Source organism: Dermacentor andersoni, chromosome 1 (assembly GCF_023375885.2).
Source record: "Dermacentor andersoni chromosome 1, qqDerAnde1_hic_scaffold, whole genome shotgun sequence".
Taxonomy (NCBI): Eukaryota; Metazoa; Arthropoda; class Arachnida; order Ixodida; family Ixodidae; genus Dermacentor; species Dermacentor andersoni.
The window spans coordinates 28,523,000-28,546,956 of record NC_092814.1 but is presented as its reverse complement, the minus strand read 5'-3'; the positions used below and the strand labels follow the sequence as shown (position 1 = coordinate 28,546,956).

Sequence of the window (23,957 nt, the reverse complement as noted above, 5' to 3'; positions counted from 1 at the left end):
CTCTCTTCGGCGGAACCCGCGTCTTCCGCGCAGACCAGACAGCAAGCAGACGACACGGATGTTTGCTTCAGCGTGCACGCTGAAACATTGTTTGTGCGCCATTACAAGTCAAACACCAACAGTTCTTGTCGGTGTCTGTTAGAAGACCGTAATACTAACAGCGCTGCTACGCGCAAATGCCCTTCTTCGGAATTCGCTAGCGTAAGATGGGGCGCAAGTGTTTCGTTGAAAAAGGCGAAACCGAGTACAACTCTTGGAGGGAAAAGGTCAGCATAATCAAAGTTCCGAATGACCTTGAAAGTCTGCAACCAAGGGCTGCGGTGATTGCTGGGGACGGCCGCCAGCTCACATGGAGAGATCACGTCTGTGAGAAGCACTTCACGAGCAACATGATGAGACGGGATAAATACTACGGCGAGTTTTGAGACAAGGTAACCCTGGACGACCCGAAAAAAAACCTGGACTGCGGCCAGAGGCTTTTCCATGCATCTTTCTTCCATCCCCAGCATCTTTGACATCCCCAAAAAAGAAGCGGACTCACCGGGAAGCGTCATCAAATATCAGTCATGCTACCATTAAATGATCAAGAATGAGCGTATACGACAAGCCAGGAACATCAACGGCGGTGAACGTCAGCGATGTTCACACAGTGTGCGAGGCCCATGAGCTTGATGAAAATCAACCTGGTCATATGCTCAAAGAAATTGAAGGCATGTTTGCCTTCGACGAATGCCAGCAGCGCTTACAGCAATCCAGTCAAAGTCATCGCGTGGGTGAAAAAACAGGGCCGCGTACAACCGCAAGCTACAGGTTACCTAATTATAGCGGTCACCGAAAAGAATGTGTTTTATTTTTTACTGTGTTCAAATGGTTGAGGCGTAGCACCGATCGCTGTCCAGGCTGTCAGCGCTGAAGAAGCGCGCGTGACTGCCTTGTGCAAGGCGTGTGGGGGCCGAATGTAAGCAATACGCGCGACTGGTTGTCTTGGCAACCGAACCGGCGGTAATTTATTTCTCGGCCGCCAGGTACCGCCAGGTACCGCCAGCACGATAGTGGCTCCGCGGGCTTGTGACCTTTTCTGGTCGCCGCAAACAGCGGAGTTTCCACTCCTAAATGTTTCTTGCTCCGTGGATGGAACGAAGATTGCTAGGCATAACGTTAAGAGACAGAAAGAGAGCGGTTTGGATCAAAGAGCAAACGGGTATAGACAATATTCTAATTGACATAAAGAGGAAAAAATGGAGCTGGGCAGCTCATGTATTGCGCTGGTTAGATAACCATTGGACCATTAGGGTTACAGAATGGGTACCAAGAGAAGGCAAACACAGTAGAGGACGGCAGAAGACTAGGTAGGGTGATGAAATTAAGAAATTCGCAGGCACTACTTGAAATCGGTTGGCGCAGGACAGGGATAATTGGAGATTGCAGGGAGAGGCCTTTGTCCTGCAGTGGACATAAAATAGGCTGCTGCTGATGATGATGATGGCATTTACTGCAGACGGGGGGGGGGCTCTAGTTTGTTGGGTGTTTTCTTTTTCCCCCCGTTCGGTTTGGAATCGTGTGGTCTCCAGGCACTGCCAGAAATGGCCTAGATCGCACGGTTGGCGCAGTCCCCATAAGAAATGCCTTCTGGAGGCCACCCACAGTATCACGTCAACAAAATATACAATCATTCGCTGATGCAAAGAAAACGTAGATTATTGTTTTTATTGAATAATCACATAATTATATGAAGAAATGAGAACTGAAGCCACACTTTGCGCAAGGCCACGTAGTTCTTAAGCGTGCAGTGAGAAGAATATCCGTTTAGTGTACTGAAGTACGAGACCGTGCGACCGCTGGCAGCAGGCGGTTGCACTTGATGCCACTGCGTTGCCAGCGCTCAGCACAATAGTGTTATAGTATTCTAGTCACTATAGTGGCGCAAAGGGACAGTGAACGCTTCGAAGTTGTGTCCTGCCAAAAATGCTTATTTTGAAACTGCCTTCTGCACATTTTGAAGCTATAAGGGCAGATCGCAATGAATGATTATCATATTTAGGCAGTTCTAACACTAATCTTTTTTCTGAGAAAATTGGTCTGAGCATTACCTGTGCATTAAATCAGATATGTTACCAAAACCATGTCCGTGGAGTTGGCCCCAATTTACTGTCAGAGCCACCATCATCGCCATTGTCATCACAAGACGACGACAGAACAAGCTTTTGCATAGGATAGTAATGACGACATTCTACTTTCAAACTTCAATTACTCAATCTCGCTCAGAAGCTAAGTTATTTTACATGCTAAGCTAGCAGCAACAAAGTTGTGTGTTTCTGGCACTTCAGAGATGTACATGCGTCACGTGAACTGACCAAGTAGTTATCATAGACGTGGGGCACCAACTCGTTTGTGAATGTAGCAGGGTGAAATGCATAATATCAAATATGATGGACCTTAGGGAGGGCGATACAATAAAAAGCTGTCTGAGATTGGTGATGACAGATATTAAGTGTAAATAAATTTCCATTCTCTAAACATAAACTCTGTAGGATTCATCTTATTTCTGATTGCCAGAATTGAAGGCATGGTACACATTTTGCATTATAAGATAAGATGTGCATTAGATTTGGGTGCTCATTGTTTTCTTGTACAGTTAAACCTTGATATAACGAAGTAGGTAAAATTGGCAATTTGCTTCGTTATATTGAAATTTTGTTGTATTGAAATTCGACCTTTTATGCAAATAAGTACAGTCGCCAATCTATTTTTCTTACACGGATAGGGGGCGCAGAATTTTCCAAATTATTGGGCAATCGAAAAAAGGAAATTTCAATGGGAAAGCAATTCATTTTATGAAGTTGTGAGTCTGCGATGAATGATACGGTTTCATGCCATGTCGACGATATCTTCACATGGCAGTAAAATTAAGCGAAGCCAGCCACACTTTTGCGTGTACTCCGCCCCCGCGACTGATAGCATTGCCCGCACTGGGACAACGCTATCACGAAAAGCGCCGGCAGCGGGGAGCGAATGCTTCGTCTGCGTCTCGCTCCAACGGGTCACCGAAACTCGAGAATACGCAACCACCAACACTAAACGCGCGGGAAGGTGGCTTGCAGGACGCCACGCCGTCTCGGTGCGCCCACTCCTTGCACATATGGCAGATTACCTCTAAAGCAGGGTGTGTGGCTGCGAATGCCCTCAGCCGCATTTGCAGCCATGTGCAGCCACGGCCGAGATGCGCGTCAGAATTCGCGACGTGCCCCAGCTCGCCCCCCCTTCCCCACCCCTCGCGCATGCTAGCTCCCCTCTTCCCTTTGCTCGCGCAGCACTCTAAAAACAGTTGCACCCTTTGGGGTGTACGTTTGCCGTGGAATAATCGTCATCTGTCTTGCTTGTGTTTCCTTTCTTGAAAACGCTGCGCTCGTTACTTTCCTGTTGGGAATTCTCTGTCATGCTGATAACGCGCGTGCTGTTCCTAACTTGGAAGTACCAGGCTCACAGCGTTAAAGAAAGGAAATGCGAGCAAGCCAGATGACGATTATTGTTCTGTGGCAAATATACACCCCAAAGGGTGCAACTGTTTTTAGAGTGAGGGAAGGTGGCACTCGTGAAGCCACCATCTTTCTGTTTCACCCTTGCACACTTTGACTTGCATCTCAAGCACAATGTGCGTGGGGCACGATAGGATCTTATCGCACTTGGACTTGATACGGAACATGATGCGTCTTCACTTCGGCGGTCGTTCTTGTTGTGCCACATGCGATTTGAGAGGTGTGTTTGCAAGCAGCCGCTTGTAATTCAGTTATTTGACCATCTGCGTCTGCGGAAGTTTCCATTTATTGTCTCGATATTCCTTTGCTGCGGAAGCGAAATTTTGTTATATTGAAATCGCGTACAAACACACTTCGTTATATTGAGCTTCTAGCTGAGCACGAGGTTGCGGGATCGAATCCCAGCCGCGGCGGTCGCATTTCGATGGAGGCGAAATGCGAAAACACCCGTGTTTTAGATTTAGGTGCGCGTTAAAGAACCCCCGGTGGTCAAAATTTCCGGAGTCCTCCACTACGGCGTGCCTCATAATCAGAAAGTGGTTTCAGCACGTAAAACCCCATAATTTAATTTTTTTTAATTGAGCTTCTAAATACATGATGTTCTATGGACAAGAGGATATGAAAATTTAAAGACTTCATTATATCGAGAATTTTGTTATATTGAAGTTCATTATATTGAGGTTTAACTGTATGAACCCATAAAAGCTGGGTGTGCGGTAAATTCAGACTGCAATAAAATCGGATAAGTACTGCCGAATGAAGTAGCGGTGTGTTCAGATGCTTGTTCTGTCTTTTATTATTATTTTTTGCAAAGTTCAGCCTGTCAGGTAGTTTGATCAGTTCTCTTGGTCCCACCAAGTACAACTTAACAGAAGCCAAACTTATGTAGTTATCTGTTATCTGGTTGCTGGCCATTGTGTTTATAAGTGCATAGGAATATGTCCACGAAGTGGTGGGAATTTAAGAAAGCTACAGGAGCCAGCAGGTAGTCGCTTGAGTGAAGTTATAGGCGTACTGCTCCCTATACAGGAGTAATCTTTGGCGAGTATCTTCAGGATAGCATTGTCTGGTGGCTGAACATATTACATGTTCAAAAGTTTTGCAAGGCCTCTTTAATGTGGAGGCGTGCATTATTACTCGTCAGTAGCCCAGTTGTAGCTTTTAGATGTAAAACTCAATAAGTGCTTACTATACAAGTGCTTCTAATTTTTCTAAAATTGAAGTTGTAGCAGTACATTAAGTTAGAAAATTGTACAGCTTGGAGGTGACTGCACTAAAGTTGTTATCCTTCTCTAGAGTACTTAGCAATTTGCCTGTAGATCACAATGACTTCTCTAATGAATGCGACATAGTTCACAAAGTGTATCCACAAGTTATTTTCTCTAGCGATCACTGTCAAAGAGTGTGTAGCATGAGACTCCACAATGTTTCGTCTTTCTTATTGCAGAAAGCTTAGAAAAGATACAACCAGGTGACTGTGTTGTGTGTTTCAACAAGAGTGACATCTACCAAGTGAGCCTACAAATTGAACGGCAGGGACTGGAGTGCGCCGTCATCTACGGGGGACTGCCACCTGGCACCAAGCTGGCCCAGGCGCAAAAATTCAATGACCCTGATCATCCATGCAAGGTGCTTGTGGCAACCGATGCCATCGGTATGGGTCTCAACCTCAGCATTGGCCGTGTCATCTTCTACTCCCTCGTTAAGCCAACGATAAATGAGCGTGGCGAACGACAGATGGACACTATCTCTACATCTCAGGTACTGCTTCACAGGAAGTCAATAGATTTGCAACTGTAGTGGTCAGTACCTCTCTAAGCATTCATCTGACTATAGTGTCGGTCAAAAGGTTGGTGCAGTAAAACTTATAAATGTAAGTAATGATGTACAGTATATTTTTTTTTAAGTCGACTCTGTCTAATTCAATTTTTCATTTAATTCTATTCCGACTGAAGGTCCTGGCCAGTGGCCATACATTTCTATAGGACCAAGCTTGCATTATTTCGATTCTGAAATTGACCTTCACCAGGTAAATCAAACTTGACTGGTCAGTATGCAAATGCTTGACCCTAATGGTGACCTCAATCGCGTCCGCATCTGTCTTGGTGGCACTTAGGTGACAGGGAAAGTGTCATACACTCATCTGCCATTGTAAATGCTTATTTATGCCCTGCCCTGGGAAGGTTTTCAAGCTAAAACAGTACCTCACAATGAATGATTAGAGTATTTAGCTGATTACAGTCAATCCCAGATGTATCAAACTTGGATATATCGAATTATTGTCTATGATATATTGAACAGTTGTAAATTCTCCTAAAAATCCCATGCAACACTATACCGATCTCTTATGTGTGCATAGAACTCCCGTTCACCGTAACATTTGATATATCGAACACTGCGCCACTCCACGCCCCTGCAAGTGTGCTTCTAACAAATTCACAAACACTTCTTGCGCCGGCATAAATAGTTATTGCCGACAAATTTGAAAAACAGCACTGTTTTCGCCGATACTGTCAAACCAAGATATTGATTCTGAAAGGCAGTACCGTAAAAACCCGTGTATAATACGAGGTTTTTTTTCCTATTATTAGCGTCCCAAATTTTCGCCTTGTACTATATGCTGACCCGAACAAAAATTTCAGTGAGAAATTTGGGCTAGAAGTTTTGGGTTCATTATTGCTGCGTGGCTATGGCTTGACTTCATTATTACTGCGTGGCTATGGCTTGGCTTCCTTATTGCTGCATGGCTACAGCTTGGTTTCGTTATTGCTGCGTGACTACAGCATCGTTTCTTTATTGTTGAGTGCGCACCTTGGTAGCACCCGTACAAACCACATTTCGTGAAGTGCATCTTTTTTATTCCACATTGAAGGACCAAGATGTCCGGACCACGAAAACAGTACTCGCTTGCTTTCAAGAGAAAGGTTATTTTAGCCGCACAGGACATCGGCAACAGTGCAGTCGGCGTCAAGGTTTGGTGTCAACAAGGGAAGCATTCGCGGATGGCGCCGACGGAAGGAAGCCCTTTTCGCATGAAACGGAACGTGAAGAAGCTTTCGTGGCCCGAAGAGTGGGACATTCCCGGAAATCGTACTCGCCCTGACGGAGTTCGTACGCCAACAGCGAGCCGCGCATCTAGCTGTGAGCGTGGAGCTTATGCAGGCAAAAGCTAAGGAGCTTGCAAGAGAAAAAGGGCTACCAAGCTCCACCTTCAGAGCGAGCAAGCACTGGATTTATCACTACATGTGCCGTGCTGGATTTTCCTTATGCCGCTGAATTTCGATTTCGCAAAAGCTGCCCGAATCTTTCGAAGAGCTGCTTGTGGCTTTCCAGTGCCACATTATTTCGCTGCACAAGTCCAAGAACTTCCAGCTAGGGCAAATCAGCAATGATGGCCAAACGCCGGTTTATCTGGACATGCCATCACACCTCACCGTGCACGAAAAGGGCTCTAAACAAGTTTATGTCCAGTCCACTGGCAGCGAGAAAACACGAATTACTGTCATTTTGTCGTGCGTGGCAGACGGACGCAAGCTCCTGCCCTCTGTTGTCTTCAAGCACAAGACAGTGGCTAAAGGTGAGGGGCTGCCAAAAAATGTGGTCGTGCGATGCCATGAGAAAGGCTGGATGAACGAGAATCTTGTGCTCGACTGGATAAAGTCCGTCTGGTGTAGGCGGCCCGGCGCACTGTTGTCGTTCCTGTCCATCCTCGTGATGGATGCATTTTGTTGCCATTTGGTCGACTCAGTGAAGAGGTTGTTGCGCGAATCCGGCACTGAACTCGTTGTTATCCCGGGTGGGATGACGTCTCAGCTGCAGCCTTTAGATGTTTGCGTGAACAAGCCGTTCAAGGACATGGTCAAGCGGCGTTACACAGGTTGGATGCGCTCAGGTGAGCCTGCAGTGATGCCGACCAAGCGGCTGAAGCGGGCTTCGCCAGCCACACTATGTGAGCGGATTGTGGACGCATGGGCCAGCATACCAGAGGACCTTGTGCGTCACGCATTCAAGAAGTGTGGCATTTCGAATGCGCTCGATGGCACAGAGGATGAGTACCTCTGGGAAGATGTCTGACAAGGAACTATCCAAAGAGAGCGCAGCTGAAGAAGACAGCGATTGAAGTGCGGAGTGCAATTTAAATAAATGTCTTCCTCGAGTTTACCTAACTCATATAATACGCGGATAAACCTTTTTTTTTCCATGTCGCGTCCGTAAAATTTCACCTCGTGCTATATGCGGGTTCGTATTATATGCATCTATGCATCATATCATATGCATAGCCCAAATTTCTGACTGAAATTTTTGTTTGGATCCTCGTATAGTACTGTATAAGGCGAAAGTTTGGGACGCTAATAATAGGAAAAAAACCTCGTATTATACACGGGTTTTTACAGTACATGTCAGTGGGAATGGCCTTGAATGTTTTGGAAAGCTGAACAGCACTTTCAAAACTAACAGTGTGTGTGTAATGTCGGCACTCTCTGACTAAGGGGCGAGAAGGGAAGGGCTGAGAATGAAGGAAGTACTTACCGCCCGCAAGGCGTCGGAGTGCTGAGTGGACTTCCTAGGATGATTGAGATGCTAGGACGACTGGTTCAAACAGAAAGTCGGTTCCGAAACCTGGCACAACAGTACGCTTGGGTCATTGACAACATATGATGATCGACCGTTTAAATAGCGCATATTGTAACTGACACACGACCAGGCATGTTCACGTGCGATTCGCAGTACAAATGTACTGATGGAGGCACGGCCTGTATCCATACAGGCTAGTTAGCTTCCACAGTGAGCCTGTTTTTACCATCTATTGAATAAAAACGTGCAACATGAACTTCGACGCACGTGAGATGCACTGCTGGCTTTTAGGGTTAGCGTTGCGAAGACCATTCTGCAGCGCAAGCGACTTGCAACGTTGGCGAGCAAAAAATAAGCCAATGTTTGTGCAGCCGACAGGGTATTGGAGAAGCAAATTGGTATGTTCCGGCTTTTCACAATCTCGGGAAACTGTCAGAGACATGCGGAGATCTCAGATAAGCTTCAGATAGTCATATTTTCTATTTTGAATTATTGATATATCAAACTATTTTGTGATTCTCTTCGGGTTCAATATATCTGGTATTAACTGTTTAATGTGCACCTTTTCTCCCATGAAAATTGGTTTAAAAGTTGCCTGCACGACGTAATCGGGTACAAAACCAAAACCACATTCACAGCTTACCATTACAGCCAGCCTAGCCAGTGTCATTGCCATGACAAGATGGCAACAGAACAAGTTCCTGCGTTGCAGGGCGAAGATGGCATGCCACTTTCTGTCCTTTATTACAAAAGCTCAGTCAAATAAGTTATTTTACTTGCTAAGCTAGCAGCAACAAGTTGCATCATATGTTATTGGCATTTCGTAAAATTGCATGGTTTGCAGGATGCAATTGCTGCAGAGTTCTTTGATAAATGCTGAATATCAAACCCACAGTGAACCGTACAAAAGATGACATAGTGGCACAACATGCTATGTATGTAGCGCCGGCAGCCAGCACTAGACTTCCACATTTTGTTTGTTTACAGTGTTTTGGTGCTCAGCACACACTGTTTGTGATAAATGAGGCCCCTATGTATACTGCAGTGACCGCCTACAGCAGCAGATATATGAAAACAATCCTCAGCACAAGTGGCAGTAACTAAAGAAAGAAAAGGCTCTTTCTCTATGCTCCTTGCCGTAAGGAATTATGGAAAGCTTTTTCTTCCTGTGCATTGCAAGCTGGTAAGTTTACCTCATCGGCTCATTTTCATTCTCTCTTACCAGGCTGAAGATTTTGATATGATGCTCCCGCCTAGTTTCTTTGCCCGCTTTGTCACCAAGGGCCTTAACCCTTTTTGGGGAGTGTTGCTTACAGGCAACATTACCAGAAAAAAGTTTTTGAGTACAGCTCTTAGGTGCCCGTTGTTGTGGCGAGCGTCTGCGCTGTCCCTCGTAACCGAGCGAACGAGCACAGCGAAAGATGAAAGTGAATGCAGGACGTAGTGGGGGGGGGAAAGTGGAGGAGGAGGAGGTGCAGTGGAAACCGCCACGCTGAGGAGGAAAGCTGAGGAGGAGAGTAGGGCAAAAGGGTGAGAGGAAAAGCGTAGTGCAGTGACGGTGGCTACGAGATGGCGCCAGAGTAGCGTGCGTCGTCTGGAAGGTCTGGCAGCGGCGGCTGCTGTGAATCGCGCCCACGGGTCACCTGCGTGCTGGCTCTTGCGATTTTCAGGACATCATTGGATTAAGGACATCATTGAATCGATACCATCACAATGTTTCTTTGCTGAATCATGATAAAAAATACCGTTTTTATTGGTGCTATAATGGGTAATAAATTTTGTGAAATCATGTTTCAGTGTATAGTTTTTCATAAGTAACACCAGAGGTGAGTAAGGGCATTGTTGACAAAGCATTGTGGGCGTTTATCACACCTTACTATATCGTTGTAGGGTTGAAGAAATGGGTCTGGTACACTTGGATTCAAACCTTGCTGGTGACTGCTTGGCCGTGATGCATTAATAACGGCAAGCTTTTTCAGATTCTTCTGACCTTTAGTACCCTGCTTTTCTGGTTTCGCCCCTTGCAGGCTCTCCAGATTGCAGGCCGAGCAGGCCGTTTTGGGAGTCGATATGAAGTTGGTCGGGCAACAACAATGAAGCCACAGGACCTACCTGCACTGAAGCAAATCCTTGCTGCCTCTGTGGAGCAAATTGAAGCAGCGGGCCTGCACCCAACGGCAGAGCAGATTGAGCTCTTTGCTTACCATTTGCCCCACGCAACTCTGGCCAACCTTGTGGTGCGTTTATTTTGCTTTGAATTATATATCGTTCATACAGTTATTGCTTGCTGCAATAAAGTACAGCTGTGATGATTAGTGTAAGCGTTAAGAAAAAATAATTATGGTTGTATATGCCTTTCATCATCAGAAAAGCTAGCTCTTGCGTTGAAATTGGCCTTCGTTGCTCCTTGTACTTCCCAAATCAAACAGTGCAAAATGGGCGCATTGGTCAACTTGGCTACATCATCTTTAATTGACAGCAGCAGTGAAGGCACAGGAGCTTCAATCGAGTTGTCAAATTTCTGCTCTGATGTTTATGGTGCTTTAATAATGCCTCTAACACATTGGTACAGGCTCAGGAGGGGGTGTTGTTTTAATTATTGTGATCAAATAATATCATGTGCAGCTTTTTGCTGTCTCACAGTGGGTTACCTTTATCCATTAGCAATGCGAGGCCATATGTGCAGTTGACTCCCATTAATTCTGCACTTGCAAGATTTGGTTGAATTATCTAGAAGTTAGAAATAGCAAGTGGTGACAAAAGGAACAAATTCAGATCATTTTCATTATTTGAATTGGCCTGTGATGTTTCCTTGGTTCTTTGCTTTTGAAGTGCAACTTGACCAGCATGAGGAAAAGAGCACTGACATGTGCTGCCTCAGTATGACATGGCAATAAACAAGTGGGAACAGATGGCTTTACAGGCCGGAGAAGTGCCTGCCACTGAATATTGAAATGAAATAGTTTCATGCCTAGAGAATTAGTGGCGCCGTCTGCTGAATTTGTTGTGTTTTCAAACTTCTAGTAACTACAGTTGAACTCACTTACAATGATCCCAGTTATAACAACCACATTTCACAGCATTTACGATTTTCCGACCCTGCCTTTTGAAACTGCGTCCAGATATAACGAACACTTTCAAAATTGCCGTACTGTTACAACGAACACTTCAAACCCAGGTACTGTGAAAGGAGGGTGCACACGAAGTTCTGAATCACAGAAGCACGACTTGAATGTAAACTTGCAGTTAGATGCGGGAAAGTGCTGGGAACAAAATGAAGCTACGGAAAATCCTATTTCCAGGCCAGAGTGGTATTGACTCATAACTGCCGATGCCAGCTACAGTGTGATTAATTTTTGTTCCTTTTGAAGGTCAAGTCTACATGTAACGGACTATTGATACGACCATTTTTCGCGGAACTATCGAGTTTGTTATAGTAAATTCCTTCGACTGGTACTGTGCACATGATGGGGTACTGGTGGGGGTCGGTGGGTCGAATGAAGCAAAGCAGCATGCTTTGGTTCTTTCAAACAAGCTCTGTTTCTCTCCAATATAAAAATAATCTAATGTAAGGGGTTTGGGTGGCACACATGCATGCATAGGCTCACTCAGAAGTGGCCAAAACATTTTGCATAAACATGCATTAATACTGTGTACTGTGTATGGTATGTGATGCTATCTGTGTTCCTTGGTTTGTGGTGCAGCTTGATTTTGATCTCTGTTTCCATTTGTCTTCTTTAGGACATTTTTGTCAGCCTTTGCAAAGTTGATTCATCGTCCTACTTCATGTGTAATTTGGAGGGCTTCAAGTTTCTGGCTGACATGATCCAGCATGTGCCCCTGCCACTGCGGGCACGATATGTATTCTGCTGCTCACCGATCAACCAGAAAATGCCATTTGTGTGCAGCATGTTCCTCAAGGTAATGATCTTTTATAATTGCGTGTTCTTTTACATCTTTTTAGCCAGCTTATGAGCCCAGTCCATATTTGTTTGGTTGCTCAAAATAGTTTTAGTTACAGCCAGTAAATTACCTGAACCCTAAGTACTGGGTGTTTCCAATATCAAGATGTACAGAACCAGTAGTTCTATGTCACAGATGTTCCATTGCAAAATTTTCTACTGTTGCAGTGAACCACAAAATGTGGAGCCTGAAAGCAGAGGATTTTGCCATATGTATGCCAAAGAGTATAAAATTTCAGAACTGCAGTATAACAACACAGCAACGTTTGGTTATGTTAAGTGTACAGTCGAGCCCACATATAATGCCCCACTTAAAGGGACTGATAATTGGCCAGAATGTGTTGTGAGACGTTGATGGAAATGAAATGACCAGGATTTGTAGTGATATAATTCAGCACGCTGTTCGAGATTCAAGTAGGAAATATAATTTTAAATTGTCAAAGAAAGTAAGAAAAAGCAGTAAGTGGCGAGGCCTGGCGGTGAATCTTGATACTTCAAAATGTAGTAAAGAGATTACTGTATGTAAGTCGACTGTCATTAAGCACAGTATAATTATTGCTCAAAATTGCAGTTAGTATATTATTAGACACTTGCGCTTAATTCTATGCGTATTACGAAGTAAAGAAAGTCCACGGTGACGAGCGGCGCTCGCGTCATCCCACATGCATGGCTGCGCACATGCTGTTGTACGCATGCGAGTATAGCACGAGTCTGCAAGTACCCATAGTTTTATGATCTCCCTGTGATACAAGATGCCATTGACGAGTTGTGTCGTAAATGGGTGCGTTTATTAACTTCGCGTTGGCGCCTCCATCACAATGTATCGACATCGAGCTCTCCGCCGACCGTCGGCAGATTGTCGGCATCAGTACAGTGTGACACAGGCGCTGATATGAAGGAATAAACGCTGTCACCTACAGTCGGCACACCAAAATCGGTGTCAGGTCGGCCTAGTGTGAGTGAGCATTTACAAATCGGCATACTCAAGGCATGCTGCTTGTGGCGGGGACGGTGGTCTGTCGTGCAAGTCGGATTCGTCGCTTTCGCCACCACTTTCGTCCATCGAAGCATGACGTTCGGGTGCTACTTCGTAAGGATCTAAATTCTCAGCACGTATGCGAGCCAAAGTCTTTTGTTCCAGCTCACTCAGGTCTTTGAGAGACGACATTGGAAATCAGAAGCGCACGCTTGGCTACAGCAACACGAACCGCGTATCGCGTGTGAAAGCGTCATTTCGTTTTCGATGCGCTTGGTTTCATTTTGACTACGTAGTCAAATACAAAAGTAATTAGACAGGAAACCATAAAGACGCATAGCTATTATAGCAGTATTTCTACTTTAACACTTTGGAAAACATAAATCACAGGAAAATTGACTTGATAAACAAAATAATACTTAAACAAAGTAACACTTTCTCACACCTACGGCCGCACTTGTCGTCTGCCTCCCACTAGTGCCAGCTTATAATTCCTATCCCGCTCACCTATCATAGTTTTCAGCACACTTCAAGTGAACGACTTCATCCCCACTGCAGATTGAAAAATTTTGTTAAAAGATGTTCCACAGCATTTTCCTCATTACCACTTCATGATTAGATGCTCTGGCCGGTAAGCTTTCCATTGCACTAAAAAAAGTGGGTACCATAAAAATTGGTTGTCAGTCCCTTTAAGACGAACTTTTGCTTAAAACGAACTAGAGCCGTGTGGCTGTGAAAATATACATTATTTTGATGGCATAAAATCGCACGTATAACAAACGTCTTTGAGCCCTGCTGATCGGTTACAGCGAATGGACGGCATAAACCTGCCGCTGCGATGCAAAATAACGACGACCTCCGCCCACATTAGGCGCGCATGGTTCGTTTTCCCAAGCCTCCTCACAGGCAAACTATCTGTTTCGGGCCCTGCTACCCTCTTCCTGCCATCACGCGCTGCCCACGAGTGTCGGTGTGTGGCTTCCAAGGTTGCCCTCCCGGCCGTCCTCACAACTCCGCTCCCCTCTCCTCATTCTTTCTTGCAACTCCCTCGCTGTCTTGGCAAGCACGCTATGATGGCAGTTAAAGTTCAGAAATTTCGTTTTCTGGCCGTTACCTCGAAGCAGGCCTCTTCACACTAGTCTCCATGCTTCCTCACTTCTACGCTTCGTTCTAGTCGGGCGTGAGTTGTAATTCAGGATGGCGAATGGAATGCCGTGAAAAAAGCGCTGAACATGGCAATGAAGCAAGCAATTTTGAAGGAAGTGCCTCAAGGCGCTAAAACCTGCAAGTTGGTGAAGAAGTACAACGTGTCTAAATCAACCATCACGATGATTCTAAAGAACAAGGAAAAGATCGCCAGCTCTGCTGCCAACTCGTCGAACAGAAAGCGCCTGCGGAAAGCCACCTATGCGGATGTAGAGGACGCGCTACTTAAAGCTACACGGAGCAGGGCCTGTATAACACAGACAAACCTGCAATATTTTATCAGATGCTGCCGGACAAGACGCATGCCATGAAAGGCAACTCATGTGCTGGCGGCAAGCACAGTAAAGTGCGCTTCAAAGTACTTCTGTGCACTAATATGGATGGCAGCGATCGGCACGTGCCCTTTGTAATGGGAAAATCAAAGAAGCTGCATTGCTTTCGGAGCGTCGTACCTGTGTGCTACAGGCACAATACTAAGGCGTGGATGACGCGCAATTTGTTCGCAGAGTGGCCGGACGAGTTTGATCGCGACATGCAAAGGCAAGGAAGGCGCTTGCTGCGGTTGCTCGACAACTGCTCAGCGCATAACGTGCGAACTTCTCTGACAGCAGTTACTCTACTTTTCTTGCCACCCAATACCACTTCGAAAGCGCAGCTGATTGATTTGGGCATAATATGCGCATTTAAGGCATCGTATAGGCGCCGCATTGTGGAGTGCTTGCTCATCACTGTTGACCGCCCAGTTGCGAACTTACCACTTTGAGTTTCACAGTATTCAGCCATTGAGATGGTGAAGGTGGCCTGAGCGGAGGTGACGGCCGCTTGTGTGTGGAACTGCTTCTGCAAGGCCGGTTTCGTCAACGCAGTCTGTAGCAATGGGCTACATAAAGAGCCTCAGGCAACTTGTCTATGCCAAGGGCCTCAGTGAAGAGCAGGCTTCTGCTATAAATAAACTGGAGACCGCCCTCATTAGATCTGCACTGCCAAAAAAGATGAGCATCATGAACTTCTTTGTAAATAAATACATTTTGTGTTTCGACTAGCCACTTTGTTTTTTTTTTTTAAGCTGTCGTCCACTTACTACAAACTTCGGAGTATAATTAACGGACACCGCGTAACACCCAGGTTCATTATAAGCGGGCTCGACTGTATCAACCATTTGCAATAAATTGAACTTTTGGACTACTGTGAGACTGCTATCAAATTTTGTAGTTATAAATGTGGAAGGACTGCCCAAGAAGCAATAGAACAAAAAGTGTTAGGCGTAACCTTAAGAAACAGGGAGACAGTGTTGTGGATTAGAGAGCAAACACAGGTAGGCAGTATTCTAATTAACATTAAAGGGCCCCTAAGCAGCCTCTAACATTTTTGTATCTATTTAAAACTAACGTACACACCGCGTAAAGAATGCCATGACTATGATTCTTGGAGAATGCGGCAGTGCTACGTGTCATGGGAATGCTACAAATAAAAAACACAATCCCGTACTTCTCTCCTGGCCTTTCCGGTGCCTCTCAGTGCTTAGTGATGTCAACAGGGTGTTCCAGGTGACGTTGCTAGTTGTTGATTGGTTGGTCATCAGGGGGTGACAGTGCCAACATGATGAGGGCCGGCTGTGAGTTCTGAATTGGGAGGGGGCTCGCCCATCATACGCCACCATGCCTTTTGTGAAGCTTCCATTCAGTCAGTTTCATGCAGAAGGCGATTAGGGGTGGACAGTGAAACCTTTCTTCTGGTATGTTCACATGACCCATAGCTTTTGCTGCACTGTGTGGAGTTGGTGAGTGTATGCGGCAAGGGATAGAGGGCGTGAGTATGGAGGGTAGCTATGGAGAGCGAGAAACAGCTGTGGCCACATGCTCATTCATCAAATGCATGTAACTTTGATACTACTGCACCATTACAAAAAATTATTGTAGCTAATATGTTCATAGTAGAATAGTACATGTCAGCCACTATTACTAATTTTTAAGCTCAGAGTTGTTTAGAGGCCCTTTAAGAGGGAAAAATATGGGTCTGGGCAGGCAGGGACAGAGAACTGGGGGCAGGCATGGGGCATGTAATGCATGGGGCAGATAACTGGTGATGTATTAGAGTTACAGAATGGGTGTCAAGAGAAGCGCATTCGAGAACTACAAAGAACTAGGTGGTTTGGCAAAATTAAAAAATATGCAGGCATAAGATGGGTTCAGCTGACGCAAAACAAGTGATTAGAAATCGTTAGAAGAGGCTTTCATTCTGCAGTGGACATGAATAGTTTGATGATGATGACTCTACAACTGCCTGCTTAATACTATACATCACTTTGAGGAAGAGGGCAGAATGCTTAGTATAGAGCCCCAAGCTGACTGACGTGCATTATTGGCTTGTAATGGCATAGCTATTACTTTATGGTGCCCTGACATCACTCTTTTGCTTGAAAACTATGCTACATTTGGAACAAATGTCAAACTAGGTGCATCTGGGAACTGTTACTGTTTTCATTGTCATGAAGTCCTCTCCTTCCTTGAAGCTTGGTATTGAAGTCCAGTATTGTATTTAAAGACAAAGAATGCCATGGTAAAACTGACGCCCCTCTGATTGGTTACAGTTTGCACGGCAGTACAGCCGCAATGAACAACTAACATATCAGTGGTTAGGGCGCAACATTGGTTGGCCCTTGGCCGTCCCGAAGTCCATCATGGATTTGGTTCACCTGGAAGCTGTTTTTGATGTGTTGGACCTTTACCTCTGGCTCAGGTGGGTGTGCACAGCCTAGACACATGCCATTGCTTGCTTCATCAGTATACCAAACTGGTGCAAACATCATACCCTTGAAGTGTTAATGTTCTAGCGCAGATATACGCATCACAACAAATACATACTCAGGGCTGATTTCAGCTGTCTGTGATTTCAGGCAGGTTTTTAAACGTGCAGAGGGATTTTGTAAAAACAAATTCAAATATAAAGATGGCAGTCCAGAAACCATTTAATTTTTGCTGATTCAGACACTAGGGACATTTGTGCATGCCTCACTAGCTCTCATGATGCAGGCTGCCTAATTCAAGTTAGGAAAGCAAAGGAAGGGTAAGCACACTGGTGTGAACCTGCGGATTACGTGTAGTGACCTGCGGTGGTAGCAGTGGCTATCATTATTTTGTACCACTGATCACCCACGTGATTGCATAATAACATGGCAGTGCCCAGGCCAGCCATTGTGATCCAAATTCATACTTTCTACTTTGTCTCAGTCATGATAGCAAGACATAAATGGTAAATCAGCTATTGCTTAGTTTCAAATAATGCTGAGAATAAAGTATGAGCGTTTTGTCACTGTTTGTGAAAAAAGCTCTGTGGCTTGGCATTGTTAGATCTAAGGCATGAATGAGCCTTGAAAGTGTATTACAGTGAAATCTCATTACTATGAACACCACATTATCAAACGTTTCAGATTGACTTTTCAGAAATTCCCTACTGACTGTTAAAAGTTTCAATGTAAAAATCTTTCAGTACTGCAAACTTTGGAATAACGATCATTATTCAGTTTCTGTGTCATGTTAATGCTTCAGTACTACCAACTCATATTCCAAAGTCTGAGGATTCTTAGATTTCCGTGTGTCCTGAATGGCAGTCAGAACAGTAGGCTGGTTTACGACAACGCATGGGTTCTAAAAACCCAAGACGGGGCTGGGGAAATAAATGCCGGGAAGGGGCCTTTTTCTTTTTCTTCTATTGCTGAGCCGACGATGCATCAGGTTTTGCAAGTGCATGCTTTGCCCAGACAAGTGTCACCTAGCAATGGAGGCGTGCTTCTTTCTGTGGCCATACCAGCTATGCATAGTGGAGAAATGTAACCTGCATGCTTGCAGCAATGCCATGTGGTCGAACTTTCGGAACAGTGTTGTTTGCACGTCATTGCACTTCAGTAGTTCAGGTGCCCGTCTTGAGCGAGATAGTTGCAGTGTCCATGGCAAGAAATGTGAAAAACAAACAAACAGAAAGAAACGTTACGCTTTTAGGTGACATAGAGCTTCTTTGTTGGTGGTTTTCTCCTCGTCAGCATCTCTTTTGCACACGCCACTCTATAAAAGGTGCTGCGGTGGTGCATGGTAGCAGAATATATGGAAAATAGCAACAGCGCAGGCAAAGAGCCAACAGCGACATTTTTTTGGATAGCTCATACGGTGACAGATGATAAATTGATGGGTCAATGGGTGAAATGGTTAATTTTGGGGCTTTCACTATAACAATCTTTCAGAATAATGAACGATTTGCAGTGGTCCCCTGAAGTTAGTTGTATCGAGATTTCACTGTATTTCTGATTATCAGATTGTGTCACATCATTTAGCACTTGTCATATGTTGGTGATATGTAATGCGCCAAGAGTCTAATTCTTCACTACATCACCAATTTACTTATCCACTGAAGCGCAGTAGGCTAAAACATTTATCACATTGCATATTACTTTGGTTCCGCTGAGAGGCAGCGCATGTGCTATGAGCCCAATGTATCACGGTAACACACTGCATACCATGCAAAGCTAAAACTCTCTATTTCGACAGTATGGGACATTATGGTGGCTAGCAATGCATCATACCTTGACCTTTGGTTTAGGTTTGCCTGAAGTGCAGTCCGTAGCAGCAAGAAATTTTGTTTAAAATAAATGTTGCATATTTCTTGCAGTTTAAATCTGAAGTTTTTCCCTATTCAAATAGGTGCAACTTTGCTGGTACCAACTGAGCAGTTCGAATTATCCATCATTTCAAATTATCTGTCAGTTCAAAAAAGATTTTGAATTACTGGGATTTCACTGTAATTCTGTTTTTGTGTGCCTTTGTTGTCTTGTTGCAACCACATGAAACCAGCGGATAATGAAGCCCAGGAAAGCATAGGGGAAATTAACTGTTCTTTTAATTGAAATGTACAAAGAATAAGACAAATGGAAATGAAAGTGGATGAAACGACAATTTTTCAATAACAACATATCAGCTAGCCTGGAAACAAGTTCTACATGGCCCGTTCTGCTTACAATTTCTGTGTGTGTGTACACCACATATTGTGGGGCATCAGAGCAAAAGGACAAAAAATAGTAGGCCAAACTCATAGTGGTATTAAAGCAACCACCTGTGCATCTGCGCAAGAAGTAAAAAATGCAAGATAAGTAACTGGAGAACTAATGTGCAAGTTAAAATGGAGATGAGAGCTCAGTACAATGCCTTAAGAAGACATTAAAGAAGCTTTTTTTTTTTCTTCTCAAAACTCTAGAGGGAGTTTTGAGGCTAGGCTGGTTGCGTGAGAAAAAAATGCTATAAGCCCAAGTTGACATGTCAATGTTGATACAGTCAGCTCTCATTACAACTGACCCTGATAATCCGACAGAAAACGTCCGTTTTATCTGAAGTCTGTAATATCTGAAACGCCTCACTTCCGAAACTTTCGTCGGGATGTCTAACAGCTTTATTGCAAAGAGTGAGTGACGATCATCCAAAGTAAAAACCAACAACAAAAGTAGCAGTTTCGCCCAAAATGCGAAGCATTGATTATGATAACAAATGAAGCAAGATAAGTGCGGCGGCAGCAGCGAGTGAGTTGACCTTCATGCTGTCTCTCGCTTCAACGCGAACTACACATTGAAAGCACAGTGCATACGAAGCTACTGGCACTGGGCGCATTTTGTCCACATCGCAGATCGCGTTCCTCAAGCGCAAAAGAAGACGGCCCGTTTCCGCCCCGCTTTCCTCCCTCGCGTGCATGATACTGAGCCGCGATTGTCGGCTGACCCTCGCAAGACTTGTCAGCCCGTGTCGACCCAGCAAAAGTCCGTTTTATACGTCGCTTTTGACAAAAATTGCCGCCAATTTCGCCCGCTGCAGCTGATAGTCCGTTGTAGCGTGGTCCGTTAAAAGCGAACTTCGTTGCATTAATAAAATAGGTAGAACAAACTTAGGCTGAAGTATGGTCCGTTATATCTGAAAGTCTGTTGTACGCATGTCCATTGTAACGAGTGTAGACTGTATTTGCTGCTGCATACAAGCCAGGGTAGCAACAAGGCATATAGAATAGTGTGTAATGCCTTTCAGCCCCAGATAGATTAGCCAGGCACAGAGACCTAAGAAGCATTCAGATTTAGAAGCAGAGGAAATTAATATTGAATAGGTAGAGATAAGTAAGACAGAGCTGGCAGATTAGTGAAAGTTTATGAACTATAAATATGTAAATGTGTGAAAGAAAATGTAGGTCACAATTTTTTCTTTGGGGCAAAATGGTACCTATTATCTACCTGTCAGTGTCTGTGTTTATTTTAACTTCATCTGCTGAGTATAGTCAGTCTTACTTTTTTTTTTCTTTTTGCTATGTGCTTACACAATGTGTCTTTGGTTGCAGCTACCGCTTCCCAGACCTATTTCCAGATGCTGAGGCTGTACGTGCCATGCAGCAGGAATTAGACCTAATCATTCAAAAGGGTGTGCTCAATATCACACAGCTGCTACGTGCTGGCATGGAAAGTGCTGCTGAGGAAACCGGTACGTTGCAGCTTGCTACTGTTAAATTGGCATGCTTCAATTACAGTGCCATAGGCTGTGATTTCTACCGTAGTTGCATGAATATACAGTCGCTGACTGATTTTTCAAATGTCACAGGGACCAAAAAATAGTCTGAAAAATCTAACAGTGTGAAAAAAACTGTTAACCTAAAAAAAACTATTAGGCTTAGAGCAGCTTGAAAAATCTCTAATAATACCCTGCAACTTACTACGCTTGCAGGCGATCAGATTTGCTTGGATTTGTGTAAGAGTGATGTCTCCATATACAGTTTGACAAAAGCATCACCACGTTCAAAGAAACAAGCCATGTTTCTTTGCCTCACTTGGCTCTTGTGAAGGCAAGCAAGGTAGTGCTGATCAAGCAAATGCGAAGCTGCACAAACACACACAAAGATGTTACGTCTCCGAGAAATACCTGCTCTGTTGAAGCACCACGTGCAAAATGGCAACCAAAACTTAAAAAAGAAAAATGAATCTTGCATTAAGTGATTATGACGGTAGTGCTGACCAAAAGAAGTATGAAACAAGAAAAGTGCTGTCCCCTGGAGCGTTTTGTCAGCCAAGGAAGAGCAGGCATGGGCTCCGAGAGTGGAGGATGTTACGAACTCTGTTGAAAGTGTGCGCCTCCCTATCTTGGAGGCTATAGAGTGGACCATGAAAGTCGAGCCACTGGAAAATCCAACATGGCGACCCCCAAATTAGCTAGCTTGGCTAGGAACGAGCAAATTAGTCTGGAAAATCAAACTTTGGAGCCTAAATTTGTCCGAAAACATGGTCATGAAAACGGGTGTCCATGCCAAAAGGTAATGGAATGCAAAACTATTGAAAAGAAAAAAACGAAAAGAAAAATTCGAGCCGCTGCACCCTCTCCGCTGTCCCAACGATAGAAACTGTTTGCCAGCCTTCTCCGCATTGCCAGCCTGCGCGCCTCTTGCCCTTTGCTATTCCATCCCTCCGAACATGAATAGACCCCGCCAACCGCGCTGCTCCTTTACTTGCTGGCCCCTCATTCTGTGCAGCTCTGCCAACAGATTAAGTCACTCGTGTTCATCTTTGTTGGTTGTGCTGAAGTCGTTCCTTGCCACGTCATTTCTCCGCCTCGTTTGGCTCGCCACCGAAACGAAAGATGGCTGATTCACCTGCTGATCATTGGCAATGCATGATGTTGCGAGGGAACAGAAAGCTCACTGCTATAGACTTGGAAATGAAGTGCAGTATTGTGAAGGTCTACAAAGATGGTAAAAAAGTGTGTGACTTGGTGGAGAAGTACGGACTATCGCAACCGATAGTGTCGACAATCATCCGCTTGGCAGGGAAGTTCAACAAAGAAAACTGCTCGATATACAATGGGTGCAAACGGTTTTGACAAGGTGCCTATAAGGAGGTGGAACAGGCCCGTTATAAGTGGTTTCTCGGTGCCTGTGCCATGAACTTGCCCATCACCGGGCCAATTCTGGCCTCAAAGGCGAAGCAGTTTGCCCTACTCATCAACAATGTGGACTTCCAGCTAGGTGACGACTGGGTTCAGTGCTTCAAAGAGAAGCACGGCATTGTTTACAAAGCCCTCACAGGCAACGCAGATTCGCTTGACATGGAGGCAAAGCAGAAGTGGGTGGAGGAAACGCTGCCCCGCATCCTTGACAACTGAATCGGCACCGACGTACATAATGGCGACAAAATAGGACTTCATCCAAGATGCATGCACTCAGAGGGGACACATCTAAGTTTGGCAAAAACAGCAAGCTGCACTTCACTTGGTTTTTCTGCGCCAACATGGATGAGAGCGACAAGTGCCCCGCATTTGTCATTGGGAAATAAAAAAATCCCCGCTGCTTCCGTGGCACTGCCAGGATACCGGTACAGTACCGTCACAACAGCAAGGCATGGATGACGCAAGAACTTTTTTGTGAGTGGCTCTTGGAGTTCAGTCAATGTTTCAAGCGATCTAAGCAGAAGGCGGTGCTCATCATAGATAATTGTACTGCCCACTACCCCTTGCCTAAGCTCTCAAGTGTGGAAGTTCTTTATAACAAAGCTGTCTATGGCTAGGATCTGGCGGATCTCGTCTGTGCGTAGACAAACAATTTCTCAAATGTGGGTCAATCCTGAAGATACTGCAATACCGGACTGACTTGCAGCAAAGGTGAAGCAGGCATTAAGCACTCCCCATAGGTGGGCCGATCTCGAAGATATGGCAATACCAGGCTGACCCACGGCAGAGGTGAAGCAGGAGTTAAGCACTCCCCATACGTGGGCCGATCCCGAAGATAGTGCAATACTGGGCCGACCTGCGGTGAAGGTGAAGCACGCATAAAGCGCTCCCCATACATTGGCCCATCCCAAAGGTAGTGCAATACCGGGCCAACCTGCGATGGAGGTGAAGCAGGCTTTAAGCACTCCCCATACGTGGGCCGATGCCGGAAATGGTGCAATACCAGGCCGACCCGCGGCGGAGGTGCAGTTTGCCATTTAAGAGCCCCTGAAACGGTTCGGTCAAATATTGTAGACGCGTAGGGTACAGCTAAAGTTAATCATTCGCACCACAATTTGTGTAAAGCCTCTCATATTAAGAGAGTTACGGACGATTACAAGTTACCCTCCTCCATAGCCGTGCATTTTCTCCTCAACTCGTTTGCCGAGTGATCGGGGCTAAACTCCGCCTTCACTGGCTCTGCGTCATGATAGCACGTCGTGCCGTCTACTTCCGGTTCTCTAGAAGTGAGCGTGCAAAGCCACTCCAACCTCTCCGCCAGCTGCTTGGCAGTCGACCCCAAGTGAGATCTATCGAAGCAGCGTGTGTTGCGAGCATTCTGTCGCAGCGCCGAACATGTCTTGTATTCCGGTAACCATAGGCGAGCTGGGCATTTCAATGGAACGGTGGAGGCATAAACTCAAACTATGAAGGAACTTTAGCGTAGACATACGTGAGCGGCCTGATTGGTCTACACGGTCCCGCCACCTGGCAGCGCAGAGCTTAACCAGCCAAACAAAGAGCTAATATTGCTCTAACCAAGTCTAAAACATTTTAAACATTTACAAAAACAACGTGTTATCGATTGTGATCCTGTGAAATATTTACACCAGCAGCAAAGAAGAATACATTTCGTTACGACTACTGTGTTTGGTTGAGGACTGTGCCACCAAGTGGCTGCACCATGCAGACCATTCATCGTTGTGCT

The 23,957-nt window shown here is 45.1% G+C and overlaps 1 protein-coding gene across 1 annotated transcript in view; it reads left to right on the top strand.

Annotated features, from left to right (window-relative positions):
* Positions 1 to 23,957, top strand: part of Suv3 (Suv3 helicase) — a 63,276-nt gene that overhangs the window by 20,524 nt on the left and 18,795 nt on the right. The window contains exons 9-13 of the mRNA XM_050193356.2: positions 4,984 to 5,297; positions 10,139 to 10,348; positions 11,853 to 12,032; positions 16,846 to 16,994; positions 20,619 to 20,758. Coding sequence (XP_050049313.1) covers positions 4,984 to 5,297; positions 10,139 to 10,348; positions 11,853 to 12,032; positions 16,846 to 16,994; positions 20,619 to 20,758 — 993 coding nt within the window. The remainder of the gene's footprint in view (positions 1 to 4,983; positions 5,298 to 10,138; positions 10,349 to 11,852; positions 12,033 to 16,845; positions 16,995 to 20,618; positions 20,759 to 23,957) is intronic.